Source organism: Schistocerca gregaria, chromosome 6 (assembly GCF_023897955.1).
Source record: "Schistocerca gregaria isolate iqSchGreg1 chromosome 6, iqSchGreg1.2, whole genome shotgun sequence".
NCBI lineage: Eukaryota > Metazoa > Arthropoda > Insecta > Orthoptera > Acrididae > Schistocerca > Schistocerca gregaria.
In genome coordinates, this window is record NC_064925.1 from 154,211,910 (window position 1) to 154,235,601 (window position 23,692).

The following is a 23,692-nucleotide window of genomic DNA, read 5'->3' on the forward strand; positions in this document are numbered from 1 at the left end:
GTGGATCTCATCTGGCCCAGGGGCTGTGTCGGGGCAATGTGTAAGGGCGCTGAGGAGCTCTAACTCTGTAAATGGGGTGTTACAGGGTCACTGTGGCAAGTAGGGAACGAGAGGACTTTCCTTTCCATCCGCCGATTGAGGGTGCGAAAGACTGGAGGGGGGGGGGGGGGGGGGGGCGTGGGTAGTTCTCTGACGCAGAGGCTGCAGCATAGTGCTCAGCAAGGTACTCGGCAATCGTATTTGTGTCGGCAAAGAGCATGCTATTGATGTTAACGCCAGAGACACCTGTTGGGGTCTGGTACCCAAAACGACGTCTGATCTTCGTCCAGACTTGGGAAGGTGACGTATGGCACTCAATGGTCGACATGTACCTCTCCCAACACTCCGTCATTTTATAAGCAAGAGAAAGTGGGCATGGAGCGGCGTAAAGGCTATCAGGTGCTCTAGGGAATAGTGCCACTTATGTCGCTGTAGAGCCCGCCATCGCTCTTCTATTGCGTCAGCGACGTCCGGCGTCCACCAAGGGACTGTCTTTCGCTGGCGGCACCCTACAGAACGAGGGATCACCTTTTCCTCCGCATAAATTATCGTTGTATTGACCTGCCCAATCTCATCATCCATGGCACCACGTGGGGGAGATTCACCAGTGACAGAGTTGAAGGCTACCTAGTCTGCCTTGCTTAGAGCCCTCTTGGCAGGCGTCCTTGTGAATGAAGCCGGGGGAGTGACAGGAAGATGGGAAAGTGGTCACTACCACACAGGTCGTCATGTGCTTTCTAGTGGATAGATAGGAGAAGTCCTGGGCGCAGATTGATAAATCAATGGCCGAGTAACTACCATGAGCCACACTGAAATGTGTGGCGGCCCCAGTATATAAGATGGTTCAAATGGCTCTGAGCACTATGCGACTTAACTTCTGAGGTCATCAATCGCCTAGAACTTAGAACTATTTAAACCTAACTAACCTAAAGACATGACACACATCCATGCCCGAGGCAGGATTCGAACCTGCGACCGTAGCCAGTATTTAAAAGGCAAAGGTCGAGTTGGGACGGTAAATTTTCGACATCTGTGCCACTGCCAGTAAGCATGGTGCTAATCCACAAAGCGTTATGGTCATTAAAATCTCTCAAAAGTAGGAAAGATTTAGGGAGCTGATAATTCAATGCAGCCAATACGTTCAGGAGTACCACAACATCTGGAGGGAGATATACATTGCAGACATTTATTTCCTATACATCCGTATCCTGACAGCCGCAGCTTCGAGAGGAGTTTGAAGGGGCACCAGTTCACTATATACCGAGTTCAGGACATAAACGCTAACTCCACCTGACACTCTACTACATTCGCTATATTTGTTCTAATATCCCCTGCACCCATGAAGGGCAGGGGTCCACATTGCCAGGAATCAGGTTTCCTGGAGGTCAATGCAGAAGCAGGTGTAAAGTCTAACAGTTGCCCCAACTCAGTAAGGTGATGGAAAAAACCTCCGCAATTGCACTGGAGGATGACGTGATCGTGAGACTGGGAAGCCATGAAACCCTCAATGAGGCAGTCTACGTCTCAGCGTCACCTGCTGCCACCGACTTATATCCTGAACAGGTTATATCCATTGTGTCTGAGGGTATGACTAGGTCCAGGTCCTAAGCAGACGTCAGAATCGTCACGTCATCCTCAGATGTAGAGTTTGTAGGCAGCAGTGGTGTGGGTGCCACCACAATTCCCTTGGGGGTCTCCTTTCTGGATTTCTCTCACTGATCCTTGGGATTCTCTGGCTGGGGGGGGGGGGGGGGGCTTCACTGATTCAGTCTTCAGGATGAGGATGGTCATAACCCTTATGACCAGCTGCTTTTGAGCTCTTGAGAAACTGCCAGGTGTCATCTTTCCCACTAGCAGAAACCTGGGATGAAGTGACCCAAGGGACCCCTTCCTAGCGAGAGGAGGCGAAAAAGACTTACGCTTCTCCAGCTCAGGACTGGTGTCCCTGATGGCTGGGGGGACAGTGTTCCCAAAGTAGGTGGTGCGGGAGCAGCAGGGAGGGAAGTGCCCCCAACCATCAAGGGGGCAGGTGTAGTCTTTCGGCTCTGACTGGAACTTGAGCAATTAATTGAGCTACAACTGTTCTCTTAGTAGCAACATAAGATGACGTCATAGCCACAGCTTGTAGGCACTCAAATTTCCTGTTGGCCTCAATATAGGTCAGTTGGCCCAGGGTCTTCTATCTCATGATTTTCCTTTCTTGCTGTAAAATCCTGCAGTCAGGTGGGCAAGGGGAATGATGCTCTCCGCAGTTGACAGATGGGAGGTGGGGCCTATGGAACACTGGGATGGGACAGATGTCCACAATCTCGACATGTGAGGCTGGAAGTATAGCAGGAAGACATATGGCCATACTTCCAGCACTTAAAGCACCGCATTGTGGGAGGTATATATGGCTTGACATCACAATGGTAGGCAACCACCTTGACATTCTCGGGCAATGTGTCACCCTCGAAGCCCAAGATGGAAGCACCAGTGGCAACATGATTATCCCTCAGTCCCCGATGGACTCACCAGAAGTGAAGTTGGTGGGCAGCTAGTAGTCAGACTGCAAAAGAAATGACATGTGGAATAGAATACCCTGGAACATATTTAAGCACTTATGAGGTGTGATGGTAAAAGAATCAGCCCCCAGCTTGTCACAAACGAGTAGTGCCCATGACTGGACAGAGGATGCCGTTTTTATCGAGACGGACCTTGCCACATTTTGGACAAGCCCTCCGCTTCCCCAAACTTGTCCTCTAAATGCTCTACAAAAACTGAGGACTCATCGAGACAAAGGAGTCCCCATCAGGTTTCGTACATACAAGGTACCGGGGCGAATAAAATTCGCTGCCATGCTTAGCCTGGTGTTCCTCCCATAGAGTGGCCAGGGAGAGGAACGATTTAGGATCATACTTCCTTGCACTGTACTGAGTCTTGGAAAGCTTAGAAGCTGCTAGCGTTTGATCACCAACAAGTGATGAAGTGGTACGCTTCACTGCACATTATCTGCCCTGATGCCACCCACTATGAGCAGGGGCCCACCCCATGGGTGCCAATTAGCAGTAGCAAAGGCCACCTGGCAGGATGGCCATTGCCTGGAGTACCGATGCCCCAGGGTGACGCCCATCTATTCTTCGGCATATGTGGGGAGTTAAAGACGCAGGTATCAGCAGAGCGATCCCTGTGTAGTCAGGGGGCTACAACCAACAGGGCACATGGTGGCCCCACCACAATGGCCTGAAAACAATGCTGGATTTGAGGTGCAAAAACGTCCATGGTCATCGTTGGTGCACGAAACGACACTGCATAGTGTGTGGAGGAAAACACACCCAGGAAGGTGTGCTCACTCAAGAGATGGAGTACGAGAAGGACTGCCATGCCACGAAGAGAAAGTGGCCTAAAGATCTCAGTGCACGATGGACATGATGCACCATGTAAGGAGTCCAACTCCATTTGGCTAGCTCTTCGGGAAAATTTTGAAAAAAATGGATGTCAAACCCTACAGGGGACGATCATGTAATGTCCAAAAGGTGTGAGACTCCTTTTAGTTACCTCTTACGACAGGCAGGAATACCTCAGGCCTATTCTAACCCCTGGGCCTGCAGGGGGACACCCTCAGTAAGATCAAGGAAGGGCTGTGAGGGGAGATGGGAGGCCAGGAAGAAAAGAACTGCTTCTCTCGTATTTATTGTATGATCTCCAAGATATTTTTCTTCAAGCGAATTTTTATGTCCTTTTCAAATGGCACCATCTTCTTCACATACCATAGAAGCATGAACATTTCCGAATGTACTTCTGGCAAAAAAGCGATTCTGACAGAAACAGTCTAAGGTCTTCGTTAATCTTGGCTTTTGGGTTCTTCCATACAAACTTTCATCCTCTAATAATGGTTCAAACGGCTCTGAGCACTATGGGACTTAACATCTGCAGTCATCAGTCCCCTAGAACTTAGAACTACTTAAACCTAACTAACCTAAGGACATCACACACATCCATGCCTGAGGCAGGATTCGAACCAGCGACCGTAGCGGTCACGCGGTTCCAGACTGTAGCGCCTAGAACCGCTCGGCCACACCGGCCGGCCATCCTCTAATACATATTTCTTTAGACGTCCAATAGAATTATCATGGTTTTAGCTTTAAAAAAGTTTTTATATAATCAGATATTTTCATAAATATTTTCCCTCTCCTATTTTACCCCCTTAGTAGATTATTTCGGATGTTGCTGAAGCTCGTATTTCAATTTCTGACAGAGATTTCAAACACCAATGTTTCGCAGCTCTAACATCAAAACCGCTGTAAAAGGACATAAAAAAGCACTTTCACCTCCTCACGGGTGGAATTTTGAGTAATCCGGTACTAAACGGTGCCTACATTACAAGATCAACGTCCTCTCCAAATTTATAATTCTAGCGGTTTGGGCTGCGCGATGATGAGTCATTGAATCACTCAAACTATATTTTACCCTTTTAAGTGATCAACATCAAAAACACTGAAACACGTACTTTTTAATTTTCAACCGAGAAATAAAACCGTTTTAAATGTGCCTTAATTGTTCGTTAATAATGTTTTGTTTTCAGAAGATTTTACCAACTATTTCACCCCACAGCAGTGAAATTTTCAGAAATTCTGAAACATCAATTGCTTTATTTCTGACCGAGAAAGTAACTAGTAACATTGGTAGTTCTATTTTCAAAATTGCATTACTAGCAACATATTTTTAAAGGGAAGTTTCGTTCTCTATCTCACCGCCTTACGGGGTGGAACTCCAAAAAGTTCCGTCTTGAGCGATGCATATTGTGCAAGATGATAACTCTCTCCAAATTTCCTATCTTCATCAGTTTGCGCTCTGCGATAGTGAGTGAATTACGACGGAGCTTTTATATATAGATGTTTTACATTCCCTTTATCTGGGTTGGTGAGAAAGCCTTTAAGGCGACAAAGACGCCATCATCAGCACATCACTGGGTTTGAACGAGGTCGTACGATAGGGCTACGTGAAGCCGGATGTTCATTCTGCTATGTTGCAGGAACACTTGCCGGAAATAAGCGCACCATACATGATTACTGGCAGTGATTGTCTCGAGAATGGCAAGAAAACCACTCCGTCTTAAGGCCAAAAGTGGCCCACCGGGACCAGCCGACCGCCGTGTCATCCTCACATATGAATGCGGATAGGAGGGTAGTGTGGTCAGCACACCGCTCTCCCGGTCGTGACGATGGTTTTCTTTGCCGGAGCCCCAGAATCTCGATAATGGACTGCCGCAATAAGACCGCGGTCCGGACGGCCGCGTGACTCTACCGTGAGGAAATACTGTCGTGTACCGCGTACGGCTGTGGAGCATCGTACTGCGTCTGCAGCAGCAATTCGAGCAGCAGTTGGAACCACACTGACACAATGAGCTGCTACAAATCGGTTACTTCAAAGACAGTTCCGAGCCAGACACCCAGTAGCGTGTATTCCACTGACGAGAAACTACCACCATTTGCGACTTCAGCTGTGTCAAGCGAGGGCTCATCTAATGTCTGGTTGGATGCCTGTTGTGTTTTCTGATGAAATCTGGTTCTGTATCGGTACCAATCATGGCCATGTTTTGGTCAGAAGGAGGCAAACTGCGGTCCTCAAACCAACCTGTCTGCTTGCTAGACACACTGGACGGATCTACACCTGGAGCTACGGTCAGAGGTGCGATTCCGTATGACAGCAGGAGCACATTCATGGATATCCCACATACACTGACTGCAAAATCTGTACGTCAATCTGGTGATTTGACCTGTTATGCTGCCATTGATGAACAGCATTACAGGGGATGTTTTCCAAGAAGACATCGTTCGCCCACATACCAATATTGCTACCCCAGATGTTGTACAGTGTGTCGACATGTTGCCTTAACGTGCTCGATCACCAGATCTGTCTGCAATCGAGCACATACAGGACCTCTTCGGACGACAACTCTAGCGTCCAGAATGAGATTTTCACTCTGTAGCGGAGTGTGCGCTCATGTGAAACTTCGTGGTAGACCAAAACTGTGTGGTGGACCGAGACTCGAACTCGGGACCTTTGACTTTCGGAGGCATATGCTCTACCGACTGAGCTACCCAAGCACGACTCACTCCCCGTCCTCACAGATTCACTTCTGCCAGTACCCCGTCTCCTTCCATCAAAACTTTACAGCACTATTGAAAGAAAGAATATTGCGGAGACATGGCTTAGTCACAGCCTGGGGGGATGTTTCCAGAATGAGATTTTCACTCTGCAGTGGAGTGTGCTCTGATGTGAAACTTTCTGGCAGACCAAAACTATGCGCCGAGACTCGAACTCGGGAACTGTGTTTTTCGCGGGGAACTGCTCTACCGTCTGAGCTACCCAAGCACGACACGTGGCCCGTCCTCACAGCTTCACTTCTGGCAGTATCCCGTCTCCTACAACTTTACAGAAGCTCTCCTGCGAACCTTACAGAAGTAGCACCCCTTAAAAAAAAGGATATTGAGGAGACATGGCTTAGCCAAAGGCTGGGGGATGTTTGCAGAATGAGATTTTCACTCTGTAGCGGAGTGTGCGCGATGTGAAAATTTCCTGGAAGACGAAAACTGTGTGCCGGACCGAGACTCGAACTCGGGACCTTTGCCTTTCGCGGGCAGAAGTGAAGCTGTGAGGAGGGGGCGTGAGTCGCGCTTGGGTAGCTCAGACGGTAGAGCACTTGCCCAAGAAAGGCAAAGGTCCTGAGTTCCAGTCTCGGTCCGGCACACATTTTGGGTCTGCCAGGAAGTTTTAACTCTAGCGTCATCCACAGCATTATATGTCCCTGTGTTGACCGAACAAGTGCACCAGGCGTGGAACTCCATCTCAGAAAGTGACATCAGGCACATGTAAAACATAATGCATGCATGTTTGCATGCTTACATTCAAGATTCTGGCGGTCACATCGGTTATTAATGTACCAGTATTCCACATTTGCAAACTGCTTATCTTTCGCATACTTTAACCCGTAATCAGTCAATGTTAATCACTTAAATACGTTACCTAGAAAAAGGCATTCTTAAAATTTCTTTACTCCACACTAATTCTGTTTGGTGTTACAACTTTTTCTTCTATCCGTGTATACTGTGCACAATATAGATCCTATAAAGGTCCTCTGGGTTACGCTTGAAGTTACGTTTAAGTCCGAAGATTTCTTCCCGTTATGAACGACATGCTGTGTTCTGTTGGTTAGGTAGTCTTCAGTCTAATTATTAAAAAAATGTTCTTGTGTGTGAAATATTATGGGACTTAATTGCTATGGTTATCAGTCCCTAAGCTTACACACTACCGAACCAAAATTATCCTAGGGACAAACACACACACCCATGCCCGACGGAGGACTCCATACGCTAATGGTTTTTCGTTAGGAGACAGTGACAAACCGTAGCGAATCCCTTTGATGTGGCGTGCTCTTATATTCTGTGAAGAAGGGAACCTTTCGTAATATTTGAAATTCTGTCTCCGAAGAAGACTTTGGTGGACTTTTGTTTATAGTAAGGACTGCATTGAAACGCACGGTGCTCCTGACAAAATCGTTAGAGAGGGAAAAACAATACAATATCAATTTTTAAGTGTGTGGTCCCTAACAGAGCCATTTTAATTTCTTAGATGAAGCTGATGCGATACTGAAAGTTGTCCAGAATAGTCCTTTGCTATGTACCCTATATATTTCTAAAAATAGTATTAGTTCCTTCAAGAAGATAAATATGGTGTGTAGACCACTGTCTTATAGTAGGAAATATCTCTGTGAAGTAATGCAATCCGTTTCAGGACGATTGGACACACGACCCATTTGGAGCCGACATGGACGAGGAGGGGAGGATCTTCGCTAGAGGAGCCCAGGACACCAAGCAGCTGGCCATCATGGCCATGGAGGCGGTGCGCCGCCTGAAGATGAGGGGTGTCAAGCTGCGCAGAAACGTCCTCATCACCCTGATGCCAGGTACCGCATAAATCTGCAAAGACACATTAAACAGTGGTTCACAACCGCATTAATGTGATAAGAGGGATATTTACACAAGAACTGTGAATATCTCCCAATACAGATGTGAGGTTTTTATGCATATTTCAGAGAATGAAAGACGTAGTAGGTTAATCTGTTGAGTGCACCCAATAGTGAGTAGAGGTTGTTTAGTGGTATTTGTATGTTAGACTGAATTAAGGGGAGTTCTTACTTCTACACCACAGTGGGGCTGATGTGACGGTCACAGCGCAGATAATCGAGGGGATGAAAACCATAATTCATCGATCTTGAGATTGCAGCATGTATGGATGCTCCTGACATCTGTTGACCTTACGGTGAACCCACTTTACCTGAGTTGTGCCTTTACACTATATGCGTGAACATTCCGGAGAAGTTATCTCACCGATTTCGCTGATAGTCACGTCCACGTCCATATGAAACCAAACCATAAATTTTCACTGCCTCACGGATGCTCACTGGGTACACTGGCGCCCCCCATTTTTTCATAAAAGCTGGAAGCTCTTGAACTACCGCCCCACCACAACGTCACGTTCCATGGCTTCAGCATTCATCTCTATAAAATAGAAGAAAATTTCAGAAACTTTAAGAGAATTACTGACCTCCCTACCAAACCAATAGTTGATGCTCGTAGTAACAACATAAATTTAAGAAATTTTACAGTGATGAAGCTTTCAACAGGTTTCTATGAATTGTTGTTTATTGTAACATATTCTACCCTGGAGTCTTGACAGGCCACTATTTTCTTCGTGCCACATCGAGGGAGACCGTAATTTATTTCCCAGCGGTTTGTAGATGCCTTGCAAAATCTAGTGCCCAGATACTTAGGTGTAAACCCAACATGAACCTTGCATACAGAAAGAACTAACCAAACTACTAGATCACATTTGAAGTACATAGACGTAATAAATATACTGGACTTCATGCCATAAAGTGAACCGACAGTTTTATCTTAACTTCAAGCCAGAGAATAAAAGTGAGGACGACGAGAGCAATTGACGTGACAGTACAGGTCGTAACTCTGTGTGTGGCGCACTTAGCTCTTTTTTGTTCTGATTCCAGTTTAACATTAATTACATTTATTAAAAACTATAAACAGTCAAAAGACACTATTTACTCTAGCCTATTAATAAAACTGTTGTGGATTAACATTATTTCTATTAATTCTAGACATTAACTGAAATCTCATAACCTGAAGTGGGTACATCACTTTTTTGTAGGAAGTACGGGGTGTTGACTCTTGGTTTAAAAACAATCTAAAAATATATGAGGCTAGTAGTCTGCGCAGAAACGTGATTTTCAGAAACATCTATTTTCCTCGAAACGATGTTTCTCTGCTTTGGGCCCTTATGGTTTCAATGCCTCAGTTCATACCGTTCGTGAAATACTGACCACACATTGTGAATGTTGTCCATTATTTTCACAGAGATGTGGTACCATAGTCAAGACAAAGACTCGTATTCTGGAAGATAGCGGTTCTGATCTCCATGTGGGGATTCCGTGAGTTCCCTAAAGCGCTCAAGGAAATTTCAGGAACCGTTGCTTCGGAATGCGGGGACCAGTATCTTTCCTTAATTGGAGTTTCATATTCAGTTACCATGTCGTTGACGGGACGTGAAGCTTCCTTCATCACTGGAATCATAGCTAAGAAAGTGTGCGTGTCTATTCAACCGGACTACGTTCTTCTGCCAAACAGAGGACATAAGCTGCAATACAGTGTCGTTCTCTAGCACGCAATGATCGCTGTAACGTAATACTTGGAACGGAAAGGTCGAACAAGTTTCTCTGATCTTTCGTCACGCGTCATCTAGTCATGTCTGTTTCCCCTTGTAAGACTTAAGATTTAATTTTCCCAACAAGATGGGTAAAATTCAGCTGACTAGCTATTACGTCGTTTACGCCGAATCCACCGGTAGGCAAACATTTAGTTTAGGATGATATTTCCCACATTGCCGACTTTGTTACCATCAAACACTTATCATATGTGGTGGCTCTTTGTGTTCTCCAAAATGCTGGTCGTAAAAATGTTAAGAATTCGGCATATAATTTGCATCAGCAACCCGTGTATAACGAAATGATGAATGAGACGAACGTGCTCCATTTCTTTACACATACTGACACTCAACGGATTCTGAAGTTTCACTTCAGTATACAGGTGGGGATTACTCAATAGAGGACATTAAGACTCTTCTAGCGGCGGATCCTTCTTTTTTTTTTTAAATAACTCCAACATCCCAATTATTTATTGGGTGTATTCCCACCTTCGCCTTACTTTTTACTGTTTTTACCCCCTAGTACCCTGAAAGTCACAGCTCCCCTTGTACCTTAGAAAATATTCCCTAGCCTTCTACCATACTTACTGCCATCCTGTCCCTTCTTATTGTCGGTGAGTTCCGTAAGTTCATTTCTGTACTAGTTCTGCGGTGAATCTCCTAATTTGTTCTCTTCATAGTCCACCTAATTTTCAACCTCGTTCTGTAGCACCAGATCCGAAACGCTTAGATTTTCTTCTGTTCCGGTATTCCCAAAGTACAATATTCAGTACCATATAACTGCATGTTCCAAACTTGTATTCTCAGAAAGTTTTCCCTCAGATGTTTGATACTAAAATATTCCTTTGGCCAAGAATGTACTTTTTTCTAATGTTGGCCTGCTTCTTCAGTTTCTCATGTCATCCTTGCTTCGTCCATAACGGGTTTTTTTCCAAAATAGCAGAGTTCCTTAACTTAGTCTGCTTCATGATTGTTCACCGACCGAGATCTTACATTTCTCGCTGCTCTCATTTATACTACTTTCATTACTTTCGTCTTTCTCCGGTATACACTGAATTCATAATCTGTATTCGTTAGACTGTTCATTCCATTCAACAAATTCTATAATTTTCTTCATCGTTATTGACGACAGCACTATCATCACCGAATCTTAACACTGATATACTACCTTCCCTTCCGTCTGCTGTTTCGGTATATAGACTGAACAATAGGAGCGAAAGACCCTATTCCTGTTTAACACTCTTTTTAATCCGAACTCTTCGACATTGGTCTTCCACTCTTATATACCATCTTTGTTCTTATATATATTGTGTATTATCCCTGTTTACCGAGCGAGGTGGCGCAGTGGTTACACACTGGACTCGTATTCGGGAGGACGAAGGTTCAATCCCGCGTCAGGACATCCTGATTTAGGTTTTCCGTGATTTCCCTAAATCGCTCCAGGCAAATGTCGGGATGGTTCCTTTGAAAGGGCACGGCCGACTTCCTTCCCCGTCCTTTCCTAATCCGATGAGAACGATGACCTCGCTGTCTGGTCTCCTTCCCCAAAACAACCCAACCCCAACCCTATCCCTGTTTCCCCATAGCTTGCCCCCATTTGTTTCAGTATTACGAACGTCTTACGCCATTTTACACTGCGAACACTTAACAAGTCGATGAATATGATGGACGTGTTTTGATTCTTCAGCAGCCTTGCTTCCGGTATCAAGCGTAATGTCAACACTGCCTCTCTGGCGCCTTAATCAAGTCACACTGACAGTCATTTAACAAATTTCCAGTTTTCTGTTCCATTCTTCTGTGTATTGATCTTGTCAGCAACATCTATGCTTAAGCCTAACCATAATAGGAGGTGCCAGTTCGTATTTGCCTGCCAGTCCACTGTAGAGATGAACAGACAGTAGCTTTGTTTACAGTGAGATTTTACACATTTCTTTTTCCAGGAACCCTTTCTTTACGTAGCGTTGTCAGTCTCCATTTTATATGCTCGATACTTCTGTAATTGTGAGTAATTTTTCCTCCTCAAACAGCAAATCTGAGACTCCAGGCTTTTAATTTTTTCACCCATTTCGCACTTCACCACCTCCCTCAATTCCACTACACAGCATTACACTACCCTTCTGAAGACACGATGCATTCCATTTACCTAATGTTCCAAATCCCTTGCGAATTTCTACTGAACGACAGCAATGTTAAGTTTTAATTCTTCGACCTGGACTTCACTTTCCGTATCTCATTCCTTCTTTGTTTTCCTGGTTTTTGCTTTGCTGATTGCTCATCGTATTGCCTGAATGACACTGGGGAGCCATTAAAATTGGAATTACTGATATCTTGCAGTTACAACTCAATCTCCAACGAATATTTCCAAATCTCGCACGCTAAAATTATAATTATTCATTTGTACTTCCGTTGTCTCGCAGCCCGGCTGGATGTTCACGTGACCAGTAGTACATATTGCGAAGTTTCATTTGCTCATAGGCTGATGATTCAGGAATATACACAAATCGTGCATGGGTTACATAATTGCTTACAGATGGTACATGAGGGCTTAGGTTTGTGAGATGTCTTCTACTGGCAACGGGAGAGTAGCTGCCGGCGCTGTTATCTTATTACTATTTCATCACGTCTCACACGTGTTATGTCGGTACCTCTTTGAACGTTCTTTCCAGTATCTTAGAATAAAATATGCAGTTTTATTAAAACACGCTCACACAAACTTAGCGTAATAATTTGAGAGCTATAATAGTTAAAAATTACTGCCCTACGCTATAAAATTCGGTTTATAGTAAACCAAAAGAGCTTCAACTCTTTGAAAAAAACTCTTCTCTATGCAAAAATTTTGCTTTCCGTACTTTTGGAGGAGGTAGTATGGATGAAAACAAGAAAAAATTGTCTAATAAGCATGTGCTCTAAAAATTGCATGCCTTAAGAGCTACGATCACCTGTTCAATAAAAGAGAGGTGTTTCAAACCAGGGAAGATGAAGAAGTGTTCATAGCCTACGTTTACTGAACTTCCTTTTCTTTTTTGATCTATCCACCTCTCAAATTATACAAAGCAAAGAGCCTGCAATAGAAGAGATGTTTACTAGATTCCTTTGCCTCGAAAGATTGTTCCTAACATATCCTTGAATATTGACCAGTCCCCCTGGGACACCCTGTATAATTAAACACACATGCAAATACGATGGATAAAATTGTTTGAAGGAATTTAAAAAGTCTGTGTGGTTACCTAAAAAAAAGTTGCTGGTTTTCTCTGAATTTGTTTATTAACTGTCGTGAAGCCGTTCGGGCTTAACTAATCATATGATGATTATAAAAAGACAAAAGTAACAGATCTTATGCTACAAATCTGATAGAAAAAAGAGACAATTTTTCATAGGTATTCAAACAGAAAACGTTGTAAGGTTGTTTATTCACTGGTTTCATGCAACATGCCAATTGAATTTTTATAAGTGGAATCGAGTTTTTTCCTGTGGTTGAGCAAGCAATTTTTTAAATGTTTTGTATACTGACACGCATGTTCAGCAATTGTTTTTTATTAATGTAAATGTAATATATATGAAGATCCTAACTGTTCTCGGAAGAACAGATACCATTGATGACTGTGCAGCTTCTCTAGAATAAATGATAATTAATTGAAACCCTCAGCTACCGACAGGTGTTGTTGATATACCTCGATACACTTGTCGGCATCTGAGGGTTTCAATTAATTATCGTTTATTCTAGAGAAGGTGCACTGTCATCAATGGTATCAGTTCTTCCGAGAACAGTTACTGTCTTCATATATGTAGTTAAAGGCTACCCAGCCATTGACCTTTGTCTGTGCGAATGCGCACACCGTGCCCGAACTCTTACGGGAATCGTCACCTTAGTGTGCGCGAGTATGAGTGTATGGGCAAATATCTATTACGTACATTACGTATGTAGATTGTGGACAGTTGGGAATGTGTATCTCACGGGAAGCGTGCAGTCGCTCTATTCATCTGTGTCCTCGGTGGCTCAGATGGATATAGCGCGTGTCATGTAAGCGGGAGATCCCGGGCTCAAGTCCCGGTCGGGGCACACATTTTCCGCTGTCCCCATACAGGTATATCAACAACACCTGTCGGCAGCTGACGGTTTCAATTAACTACCGTAAATGTAGTATTTACCTTGGCCACGAATTTGAGTGGTGCTCTTTAAGCGTGAATCAACACGGTTGCACGACCAGGCGGCCCTCCCTACACAACGTAGCGCTGGCCATTGCTTGTACAGTATTTCAATGGTTAGGGTCGAACGGCGCAACTAATGGAGCTACCTGTTATTCTTCCTATTAGTAATGACAGTATTTGATGTCTGCATCAAGGTTTCGTATATTTCTATCTAAAATTGTACGTATTTCTGTATCAAAAAGTGTATTGTTTTTTAATATGGTTCATATAGAACTGCTCTCATCAGAAATTTGTGTTACTGTAAGATTTGTAACATAATATCTGTTATTTTGTCTTTTTCTTACAGGTCATCTGGCGATGGGTAAATAAGCATTATTCAGAAAAAAAGTAGAGATTGTTTTTAAGGAACCACCTAGCCTTTTTGAATTGTTTCCAGTAATTATATTCATAATTGTTTCTTGTCTCTACAAGGACCTGAAGTCTAATTTAAAATACAATAGAGTTGAAGAGTAAATGGAAGACCCTTCCTTTGGACGGATTCTTTAACTGCATTGAAAACTGTTGTCAATGATTTAGTTTTGCTTATATGCATATTCGGTGGCTCACATCGCCATGGTGCAGATCGTGTAGGAAGAATCACAAATAGCATTCGTTTTCTCTATAAAAAAATAGCTACAAGCTGGCCACTTACATGACTAGTTTGTATTTTAAATCTCATACTTGTAATCCAACGACGTACTGTACATATTAAATTTTAAAACTTTTCATGTACTGCTACTGAATAAAACGTTAGTTACATCCCTTTCATCTGTCACATTAATTCCTGACGTATCTGCTATGTATTTTTTGTGTAAAATAGGTTAAAGTCTAATTCAGTTAGATGATTTTTATCAATTTAACTAATCCTAGCACTCATTGATAATCAGTTTTCTTCTCTGTTACAATAACTTTATATGAGACTGAGTTTGTGTCGACTTAAAATGATGTGCTTTAAATATCTCTGTTTCTCAGATGAGGAAATAGGAGGCGCGGATGGCATGGAGAAATTCGTGCAGTCTGAAGACTTCGATAAGCTGAATGTTGGCTTCGAACTAGACGAGGGTCCAGTTTCGCCTCAGGAGGAATACGCCGTTACCAATGGCGAAAGGAGCTCGTGGAGTGAGTGTTGACTTATTGCTTGTGTACTATACATTTTCAATACAGCTCATGTAACAGTGCTCACATGTTTCCTCACGCATGCCGTTGAAGGAGAACATCGATATTTGAACAACCTCGTGATGCCTCACGTACAAGCAGAATGTAATTGATGCGTTCGTCGCCGTGCAAACTGATACTGCATATACAGGGTGGAGAAAAATTGTGTCACATAATTTTAACCCTGGATAGCTGATGCCAGTAGGAACCAAAATTACTATTGTTGTATAGGTCGACAACGCACCATTTTTAGACTACGGAAACTTGGCGACACGCGCTCCGATTGGCCACGGAACCGTCCTGTTGCCGGATGCTTCGGACAATGCATGACCGCGAATGCTCTGCCTGCCAGAAATCGCGATGTAGCCCAGGCGGCCCGCACGCTCGGTGGTAGCTCGCCAGCCTTCCACTCTGGGGGCCTGGGGCCGAATCGGCCGGCGTTCCGACACATCCATTATAGTTTCATGGTAAGATGTGTACGGAAGAACTGCTCGTCTACAGCTGTTAGTTTGAGAACAGGAAGTTTTTTTTTTGGTCCGCCACAGGATGTAGCTGTTGGCCATGATGGAAACTAAATGGGTGCTGGGCGTCATCGCTTTAAACCTCCCAGACTAACCGATGATTGACCGCTATGTCGTGTCCAACCGCTCGAGTACCTGTCGTAGGTGCTTCCTCGAAGCGTTCGGGAACAATCTCTTCATATGCAGCATCCCGCCGTGTTCGAGGTCTTCCAGCATCGCCATGATATCCTGATAACGAGCCTGTTTCGCCAAGCCACCGGTGAATAGCTGTATACGTTTGCGGCTGTGGGTGGCGCATTGCTGCGTACCGTTCCTCAGACAACCGTCTAGCTTCATGCGCATTACCGTCGGCTAGTCCATAAACAAAAACCATATCTCGTTGTTCTCCTAACGAATACTGTGCTGCCACGCTTACTGTATGACGTAATTGCAGGCGACTTGTGTGTGCTCCGAAGCGAAACTTATGTGTGAATACCTGTGACGTGAGGTGAAGAGAAACAGCAACACCTATTCGACAAGTGTGCATAGTACGTTCGCGTAGTGACGGGGCGAGGGACGTTTGTATGTGTGATTCGACAACCATAGCGCTGCCCGCTAACCGACGAGCGGCAACAGGACTATCCCACGGCCAAGTTTCAAAAATGGCTCTAAGCACTATAGGACTTAACATCTGAGGTCATCAGTCCCCTATATTAGAACAACTTAAACCTAACCAACCTAAAGACATCACACACATCCATGCCCGAGGCAGGAATCGAACCTGCGATTGTAACAGCAGCTCGGTTCCGGACTGAAGCGCCTAGAACCGCTCGGCCAGAGCGGCCGCCACCTTTCCCAATAAGGATCCTTTACCAGCTCATCCAATTCCACCTCTTTTCACTCATATCGAACGCCTACAGATAACCTACATCATCAACAATCTCGACTCCAACAATCCTGTTGTGTCCCCTCTCCTTTCGAATCTTAGTGTGCTGCCGCGCATTTACCTACCCACCAACCCTCCACCTGCATACCCTAGACGTCCCCTCCTGAAGAAATTTCCACCGTCTCTCCTTCCCAGACGATGAACTCCAAACCGACATATACTCATCCTACCAACCAAGAATCCACCCCAACTTATCCAGCTCCTCGCCCCCCCCCCCCCCCCCCCCCATCCCCACGCCAACGTCTTCCTCCTCGTCCTCTATCCAGACCACACCCCTCCTTTTTCCCTTCCGTATCGCACTACGGCCCTTTGTCTTTCAAAATTGATCGCAATATCAGCTACACCACTCCCCTTGTCCGCCACATCCACCCCTATGTCATTAAAAGCCTTCATCATCAGTCCTCATCACCTCCACTCTCTTATCTCCATACATACATTTCTTTTCATGAACAATTTACCGTGCGAGAGCTGGTGCTTTTCCAGGTTTTATTTATAGTTTGCAATGTTACATTTTCATTGGTCGGTGCCTCTTCTGTCGTATTCAGTGCCTCAAGGGAAAGTGTACAAGTCTGTGGTAAGGCCTTCTATAATATACAGGGCCCTGGCCAGTCAAAGTAGCCCAGGAAAGGAAGTGGCAGAAATGAGGATGCTGAGGAGGATGTGTGGGGTAACAAGGAAGGACAGGATTACAAATGAATTTGCTAGAGGAGCTGTGAAAGTGGGACCCATGGGGATAAAGATACAAAAGAGCAGGTTAAGGTGGTACGGACACTTACAGAGAAAAGGGGAAGAGTATATCGGAAACAGAGTTGAAGATACAAAGATTGAAGGAGCGTGAAGGAGAGGAAGACCGAAGATGAGGTGGAAGGATAAGATATCCGGGGACCTAAGGTAGAAAGGATGGCAGAAGGAAGAGGCAATGGATAGAGTACTATGGAGGAGAAGGATCCAGAAGAGCTACGCCGACCCTACGTGACATGGGACAACGCGACGATAAAGAAGAAGAAGAAGGCAGCACTGTTTCTTACGTTCTCCCTTAACGCCGTCTTTAAAACATTAAATTCGTGGTAAATACGTTTCTTAGGTTTGTGTCCAACAGCTAAATCTGTGTCTAATGTCTGCTGGCTAAAGAGGAGGTTGATTGTACCGCTGCCAGCCGAATCACACGCCCACATGGAGACGAGAGGGGATCAAAGAACAAAGAAACAAATGCCGGAGCAGTTGCGTATCAGGGCTTCACGCGAGCCACAACAGCAGTTCGCCGTCAGGAGTCACCGCCCACGCCGTGAAGCACCTGTTGCTGACGCCACGCAGGAACTCCGTATACCAGTGTCAGGTGCCACGCCATGCGTACGTCGTCCAACCGGCAGCTGTCGTCCACAAAGCGATCACCTCCGACACCCAACGTCCCGGTAGCACTGTCACCACTCCGACACCCATCATCTTCCTAGCCGTCGTCTATGACAACTGCTGACACCCGAATTGCAGGAATTACCCTCAGGTTGAATACTAACGTCGATCATTCTCGACTCCTCCTGATTCGCCGCCTGCTACGAAATTGCCACATCTCAGGCAACATCTTGGAGAGACTTTTCTGTTTTTACTGTAATTTTGTGAACATTCATCAAATGGTTCAAATGGCCCTGAGCACTATGGGACTTAACATCTATGGTCATCAGTCCCCTAGAACTTAGAACTACTTAAACCTAGCTAACCTAAGGACAGCACACAACACCCAGCCATCACGAGGCAGAGAAAATCCCTGACCCCCGCCGGGAATCGAACCCGGGAACCCGGGCGTGGGAAGCGAGAACGCTACCGCACGACCAAGAGATGCGGGCGAACATTCATCCATGGACGTTGTACTTCAGTTCTGATTTCTATTTCGGTAGTAAACATAGATGTTTCTAAGTGTGTTTTATCAGTCGTCGGTACTAGGTTGCTTCAGTAAGAGATCTGGAGAAGACCGATACCAGATTTCTCGATAATACAAGACGTGCAGCTCTTCTTTGAACTTTCTCGATGTACTCCGTTCATTACGTATCCTATCTGCTAAGGATAGCAAACCGAGGATCCCACACCGCGCAGCAGCACTCCAAAAGAGGACGGACAAGAGTAGTGTAGGCAGTCTCTTTAGTAGATTTGTTGCATCTTCTAAGCGTTGTGCCAATAAAACACAGTCGCTGGTTCACCTTCTGCACAACATTTTCTGTGTGTACTTTTTAATTTAAGATTTTTGTAATTGTAATTCCTAGGTATTTGAATTTGATCGATTTATCGTGTAACTGAAGTTTAATGTATTTCTTTTAGCACTCCTGCAGATGACCTCCCATTTTTCATTATTTAGATTCAACTGCCCATTTTCGCACTGTTTAGATATCTTATTTAGATCGTTTTGCAGTTTTTTTTTATTTTCTGATGACTTTACTAGACGATAAACGACAGAATCATCAGCAAACAACCTCAGACGGCTGCTCAGATTGTCTTCTAATCGTTCGTGTAAATAAGGAGAAGCAGAGCGCCTGTAACACTACCTTGGGGAACGCCAGAAATCACATCTGTTATACTCGATGACTTTCCGTCACTTACTACGGACTGGCATCTGTCTGACAGGAAATCACGAATCCAGACGCATAACTGACACGATATTCCATAAGCACGCGATTTCACTACAAGCCGCTTGCGAGGTACCGGTGTCAAAAGCCTTCTGTACATCTAGAAATACGGAATCAATGTGAAATCCCTTGTCCATAGCACTTCGTGTGAGTAAACAGCTGGTTGTGTTTCACAAGAACGATGTTTTCTAGATCCGTGTTGACTGTGTGCCAATAGACCGTTCTCTTCCAGGTAATTCATAATTTTGGAAAACAATGTACGTTTCAAAGTCTTGCTGCAAATCTTGCTGCTGTTATGGATTAATGAAATGGATTATTCCTACTGCATTTCTTTGTAACCTGTGTAACTTTCCAGTCTTTGGGTACGGATCTTTCGTAGAGCGGTGTTATGTGTCTGTTAGGTAAGGAGCTGTTGCATCAGCATGCTCTGAAAGGAGCCTAATTGGTGTACAATCTGGAAGACTTGCTTTTATTAAGTGATTTAAGCTGCTTCACTACTCCAGTGATATCTACTTCATGTTGGCAGCTGTTTTTGATTCGAATTCTGTAATACGAGGGTGAGTCAAATGAAAACCTTTAATTTCTAATAACAAATCGAAATTTCGCGCCGTTATCCTGTAAGGTCGTAGGCATGCTACAAACAGCGTGCAGAATGGCCTGTAGGTGGCAGCATAATGCGTATGCACACATACTGTCGCAATATCAGTATAAAATGGCCGCCCCACTTGCTACTTGACACCAGGGTTGGGTTGGGTTCTTTTGGGGAAGGAGACCAGACAGCGAGGTCATCGGTCTCATTGGATTAGGGAAGGACGGAAATGGAAGACAGTCGTGCCTTTTCAAAAGAACCATCCCGGCATTTGCCTGGAGCGATTTAGGGAAATTACGGAAAACATAAACCAGGACGGCCGGACTCGGGATTGAACCGTCGTCCTCCCGAATGCGCTTCCAGTGTCGGACCACTGCGCCACCCCGCTCGTTACTTGCAACAGGGAAGAGCAGCGTTCTATTATTCGGTTTTTGCGTAGTGAAGGTGTCAAACCTATTGAAATTCATCGACGAATGAAGGTTCAGTACTGTGATGCCTTTTTCTCACAGCAGCAAGTCTACGAATGGAGTAGGAAGTCCTCAAATGGTGAGATATCAGTGGAAGATGCTCCTCGTCCAGATCAGGCACAACGAGTTGTGAGTCCACAGAACATTGCAGCAGTTGAAGCCATAGAGGCAATGAATGAAATTGCGGCATATTTACAGATTAGTCACGGGTCAGCACAACACATTGTGCATGATGTGCTCCAGTTTCACAAAGTGTCTGCAAGATGGGTGCCACGGCAGCTGACTCCTGAAATGAGAGAACGACATGTTGATGCTTGTGAAGAATTTCTTCGGCTCTTTGAACGAGAAGGTGATGGCTTCCTTGCAAGAATCGTTACTGGGGACGCAACCTGGGTTCACTTCCACCAACCGGAAACGAAGAGAGCGAACAAGGAATGGCGCCATTCCTCATCACCAAAACCAAAGAAGTCTAGAACAGAACCATCAGCAGGGAAGGTTATGCTGACTCTCTTTTGGCACGAGAAAGGCGTCATTTTCGAACATTACATGCCTAGAGGGACCGCTGTCGAAAGTGCATCATACACAGATCTTCTAAAAAGTCATCTGCGGCCTGCAATCAAATCAAAGCGACGTGGATTGTTGTCAGCAGGTGTCCTTTTTCAACATGACAATGCAAGGCCCCACAGTGCCCGTACAACAGTTGCAACAATCACAGACTTGCATTTTGAGTGCCTTTCTCATCCCCCATACTCACCAGACCTTGCCTCAAGTGACTTCCATATATTTGGATCACTGAAAGACGCAATGGGAGGAAAGAAGTTCCGTTCTGATGAAGAGATACGCCACGCGGAATACGAAAAGAATTTTTTTCTAAAGCAATTTATGCACTTTGTAAGCCCTGGAGGACTTGTATTGAGCGTGGAGGAGATTATGTTGGAAAGTGATATATCTTTGTACCACTTCTGCACAATAAAAAAAAAATATTTAAAAAGTTTGTAAGGTTTTCATTTGACTCACCCACCTATTAACTTCGTCTTCTTTGGTGAAGGAATTTCGGAAGACTGTGTTTAGTATCTCTGAAGCACACTGTCTGCGGTAGATTTCCATTGCTATCTCGCAGTTACGGCATCGATTGTGTCATACCCTTAGCATACTTTGCATACGACTAGACTCTCTTTGGGTTTCCTGCCAGGTTTCGAAACAAAGTTCTGTTGTGGAATGTGTTCTAAGCAACTCGTATCGAAGTTCAAGCCTCTTTAAAAGATAGCCAGACTTGGAGGTTTTGCGTTAGTTTTAATTTGGCATGCTGGTTTCGTTGTTTTGGCAATAGTGTTCTCAGTCATTTTGAGAACCGAGGTGATCAGCTCTGTCATTTATTAATTTATTTGGTATAAATCTCTGAGTTGCTGTCGATACTATTACGTTTCCTTCCACTTGTCAGCCTACGGTGCACCTCAGATAACTGAAACACTTTGCTGAAACCCACTGCTCCCGAATTACTTCAGATACGTCTGATAGACGCTCTTGTACCTGGGGGTTCTTGTGTGGCCCTTGAGGTCAACTGACATCAGTCTTGTTGAGCACGTGTGGTATATCATAAAGCTACAGAGAGGAGAAGCCTTGTGATGAACAGATGTCCTGTGGGGGGTTGCGTTGCTGCCTGTTCCGCAGTATACCAGAGGCGCCTGAGATCGATATAAACCACTCTAAGTACGATTCTCTTCTCACGATCTGCCTGACATTAGTCATCGCATAGAGCTCTGCACGTGTCTACAAAACAAGCAACATAGAAGAAACGTAAGACTAGGGAAAGTGCAGCATCCGGATCTGGCGCCCCTCCACCACTTAGCGCACCGAAGTATCGCCAACAAAAGCATTAGAATGTCGTATTTTTAACCGACCAAGACTGGCTAGATGAAGTGTCTATCGAAATGCTCTCCTCGCTCTAACATGGAACCTAAATATAGGCGTATTCAGCCATCGAGCTATTGCTTGAGAAATGTATGTGGGTGCCGTGTTGCTGGTTGCTATGCAGTACGCCTTACGCTCTCGCATGTTAGTCCATTTTACTAATGACGTAGGACTTTTTTTTCAGGCCACAGTGTGAATGATACTGTACAGGAAGATGTAAATAGCTGTACGTTACCTGATGATGGCGTACTGCTAAAAAGTGGTAACGACTGAAGGTTTATTTTGGCAGCAACTGTTGGAAGTTTATAATTGTCTACAAATATTTACTAGCTGTGGAAAACCACATGCGTGTGATAACAAGGTTATTTCATTTCAACGCACGTGTCTTGCAACTGACCTACACCATTCTTTGTAGCTGCTGGAACGATTCAGGTGTCATGCATTCCATTGGTTCCCCTGGCATTCTTTATTTTGAGGAATTCTTCGCCGTTTTCAAAGCGAAGTGGCGTGCGACACGCTGTTAGTTTCGTTGCACATGAACGTGACCTAATTAAAATACATAAAACACTTGATATGGAGGAGAAATAAAATGATTAAAACTGTGTGATTCGGTCGGGCACACAGTTTTATTCTACCAGGAAGTTTTATATCAGCGCACACTCCGCTGCAGAGTGAAAATCTCATTCTGGAAATAAAATGGTTACATAAACAATGAAAAATTCATGATACTATCACACCAGTCGATATTAATTAGAAAAATTTCAGAACATGACCGGCCGGGTTGGCCGAGAGCTTCTAGGCACTACAGTCTGCAACTAAGCGACTGCTACTGTTGCAGGTTCGAATTCTGCCTCGGGCATAGATGTGTGTAATGTCCTTAGGTTACTTACGTTTAAGTAGTTCTAAGTTGTAGAGGACATTAACTCAGTATTTAAGTCCCATAGTGTTCAGAGCTATTTGAACCTTTTAAGAACCTGCCGCATAAACAACAAGAAATAAATATAGCGTTCCGTTCAGAACATGGGTCTGATTCTTGGGAAATAGATTTACTTTCAACTATAGAAAGTAATTTTCCGTGCACTTCCAACCTGTATTATCTGTTTGTGTGAACTGTACAGTAACACTTTCCTCATTCGCAGAAGTCAAAGTGCGCTGTCGAGGATTCACTGGACATGGCTCCATGCTCGTGCCTGGAACTCCTGGAGAAAAACTGCGAATCGTGCTGGATCGCTTCATGGATTTCCGTCAGGAAGAGTTGGACAAACTACAGCAAGATCCCAACCTATGGATGGCCGACGTCACCAGCACGAATCTCACCGTAGTCGAGGTACGAAACACACACTCAGAATGCCAACATAGGTTTCTGTGTGACATGACCCCAAATGGAATCAACAAAAACCCATTACTTCTCCAAAAATTTCGTGTCCTTCTGCGGAAGCCACTATCAGATGACTTCCGAAAAAAAACCGCTATCACAAGCAATTCCAAAAATAAATTACTCGAATACATTTTGTTTTGTAATC

General features: G+C 44.5%; 1 protein-coding gene across 1 annotated transcript in view; it reads left to right on the top strand.

The window, feature by feature from the left end:
* Positions 1 to 23,692, top strand: part of LOC126278226 (aminoacylase-1-like) — a 68,715-nt gene that overhangs the window by 20,284 nt on the left and 24,739 nt on the right. The window contains exons 3-5 of the mRNA XM_049978206.1: positions 7,816 to 7,987; positions 14,959 to 15,105; positions 23,309 to 23,496. Of these exons, the coding sequence (XP_049834163.1) occupies positions 7,816 to 7,987; positions 14,959 to 15,105; positions 23,309 to 23,496 (507 nt within the window). The remainder of the gene's footprint in view (positions 1 to 7,815; positions 7,988 to 14,958; positions 15,106 to 23,308; positions 23,497 to 23,692) is intronic.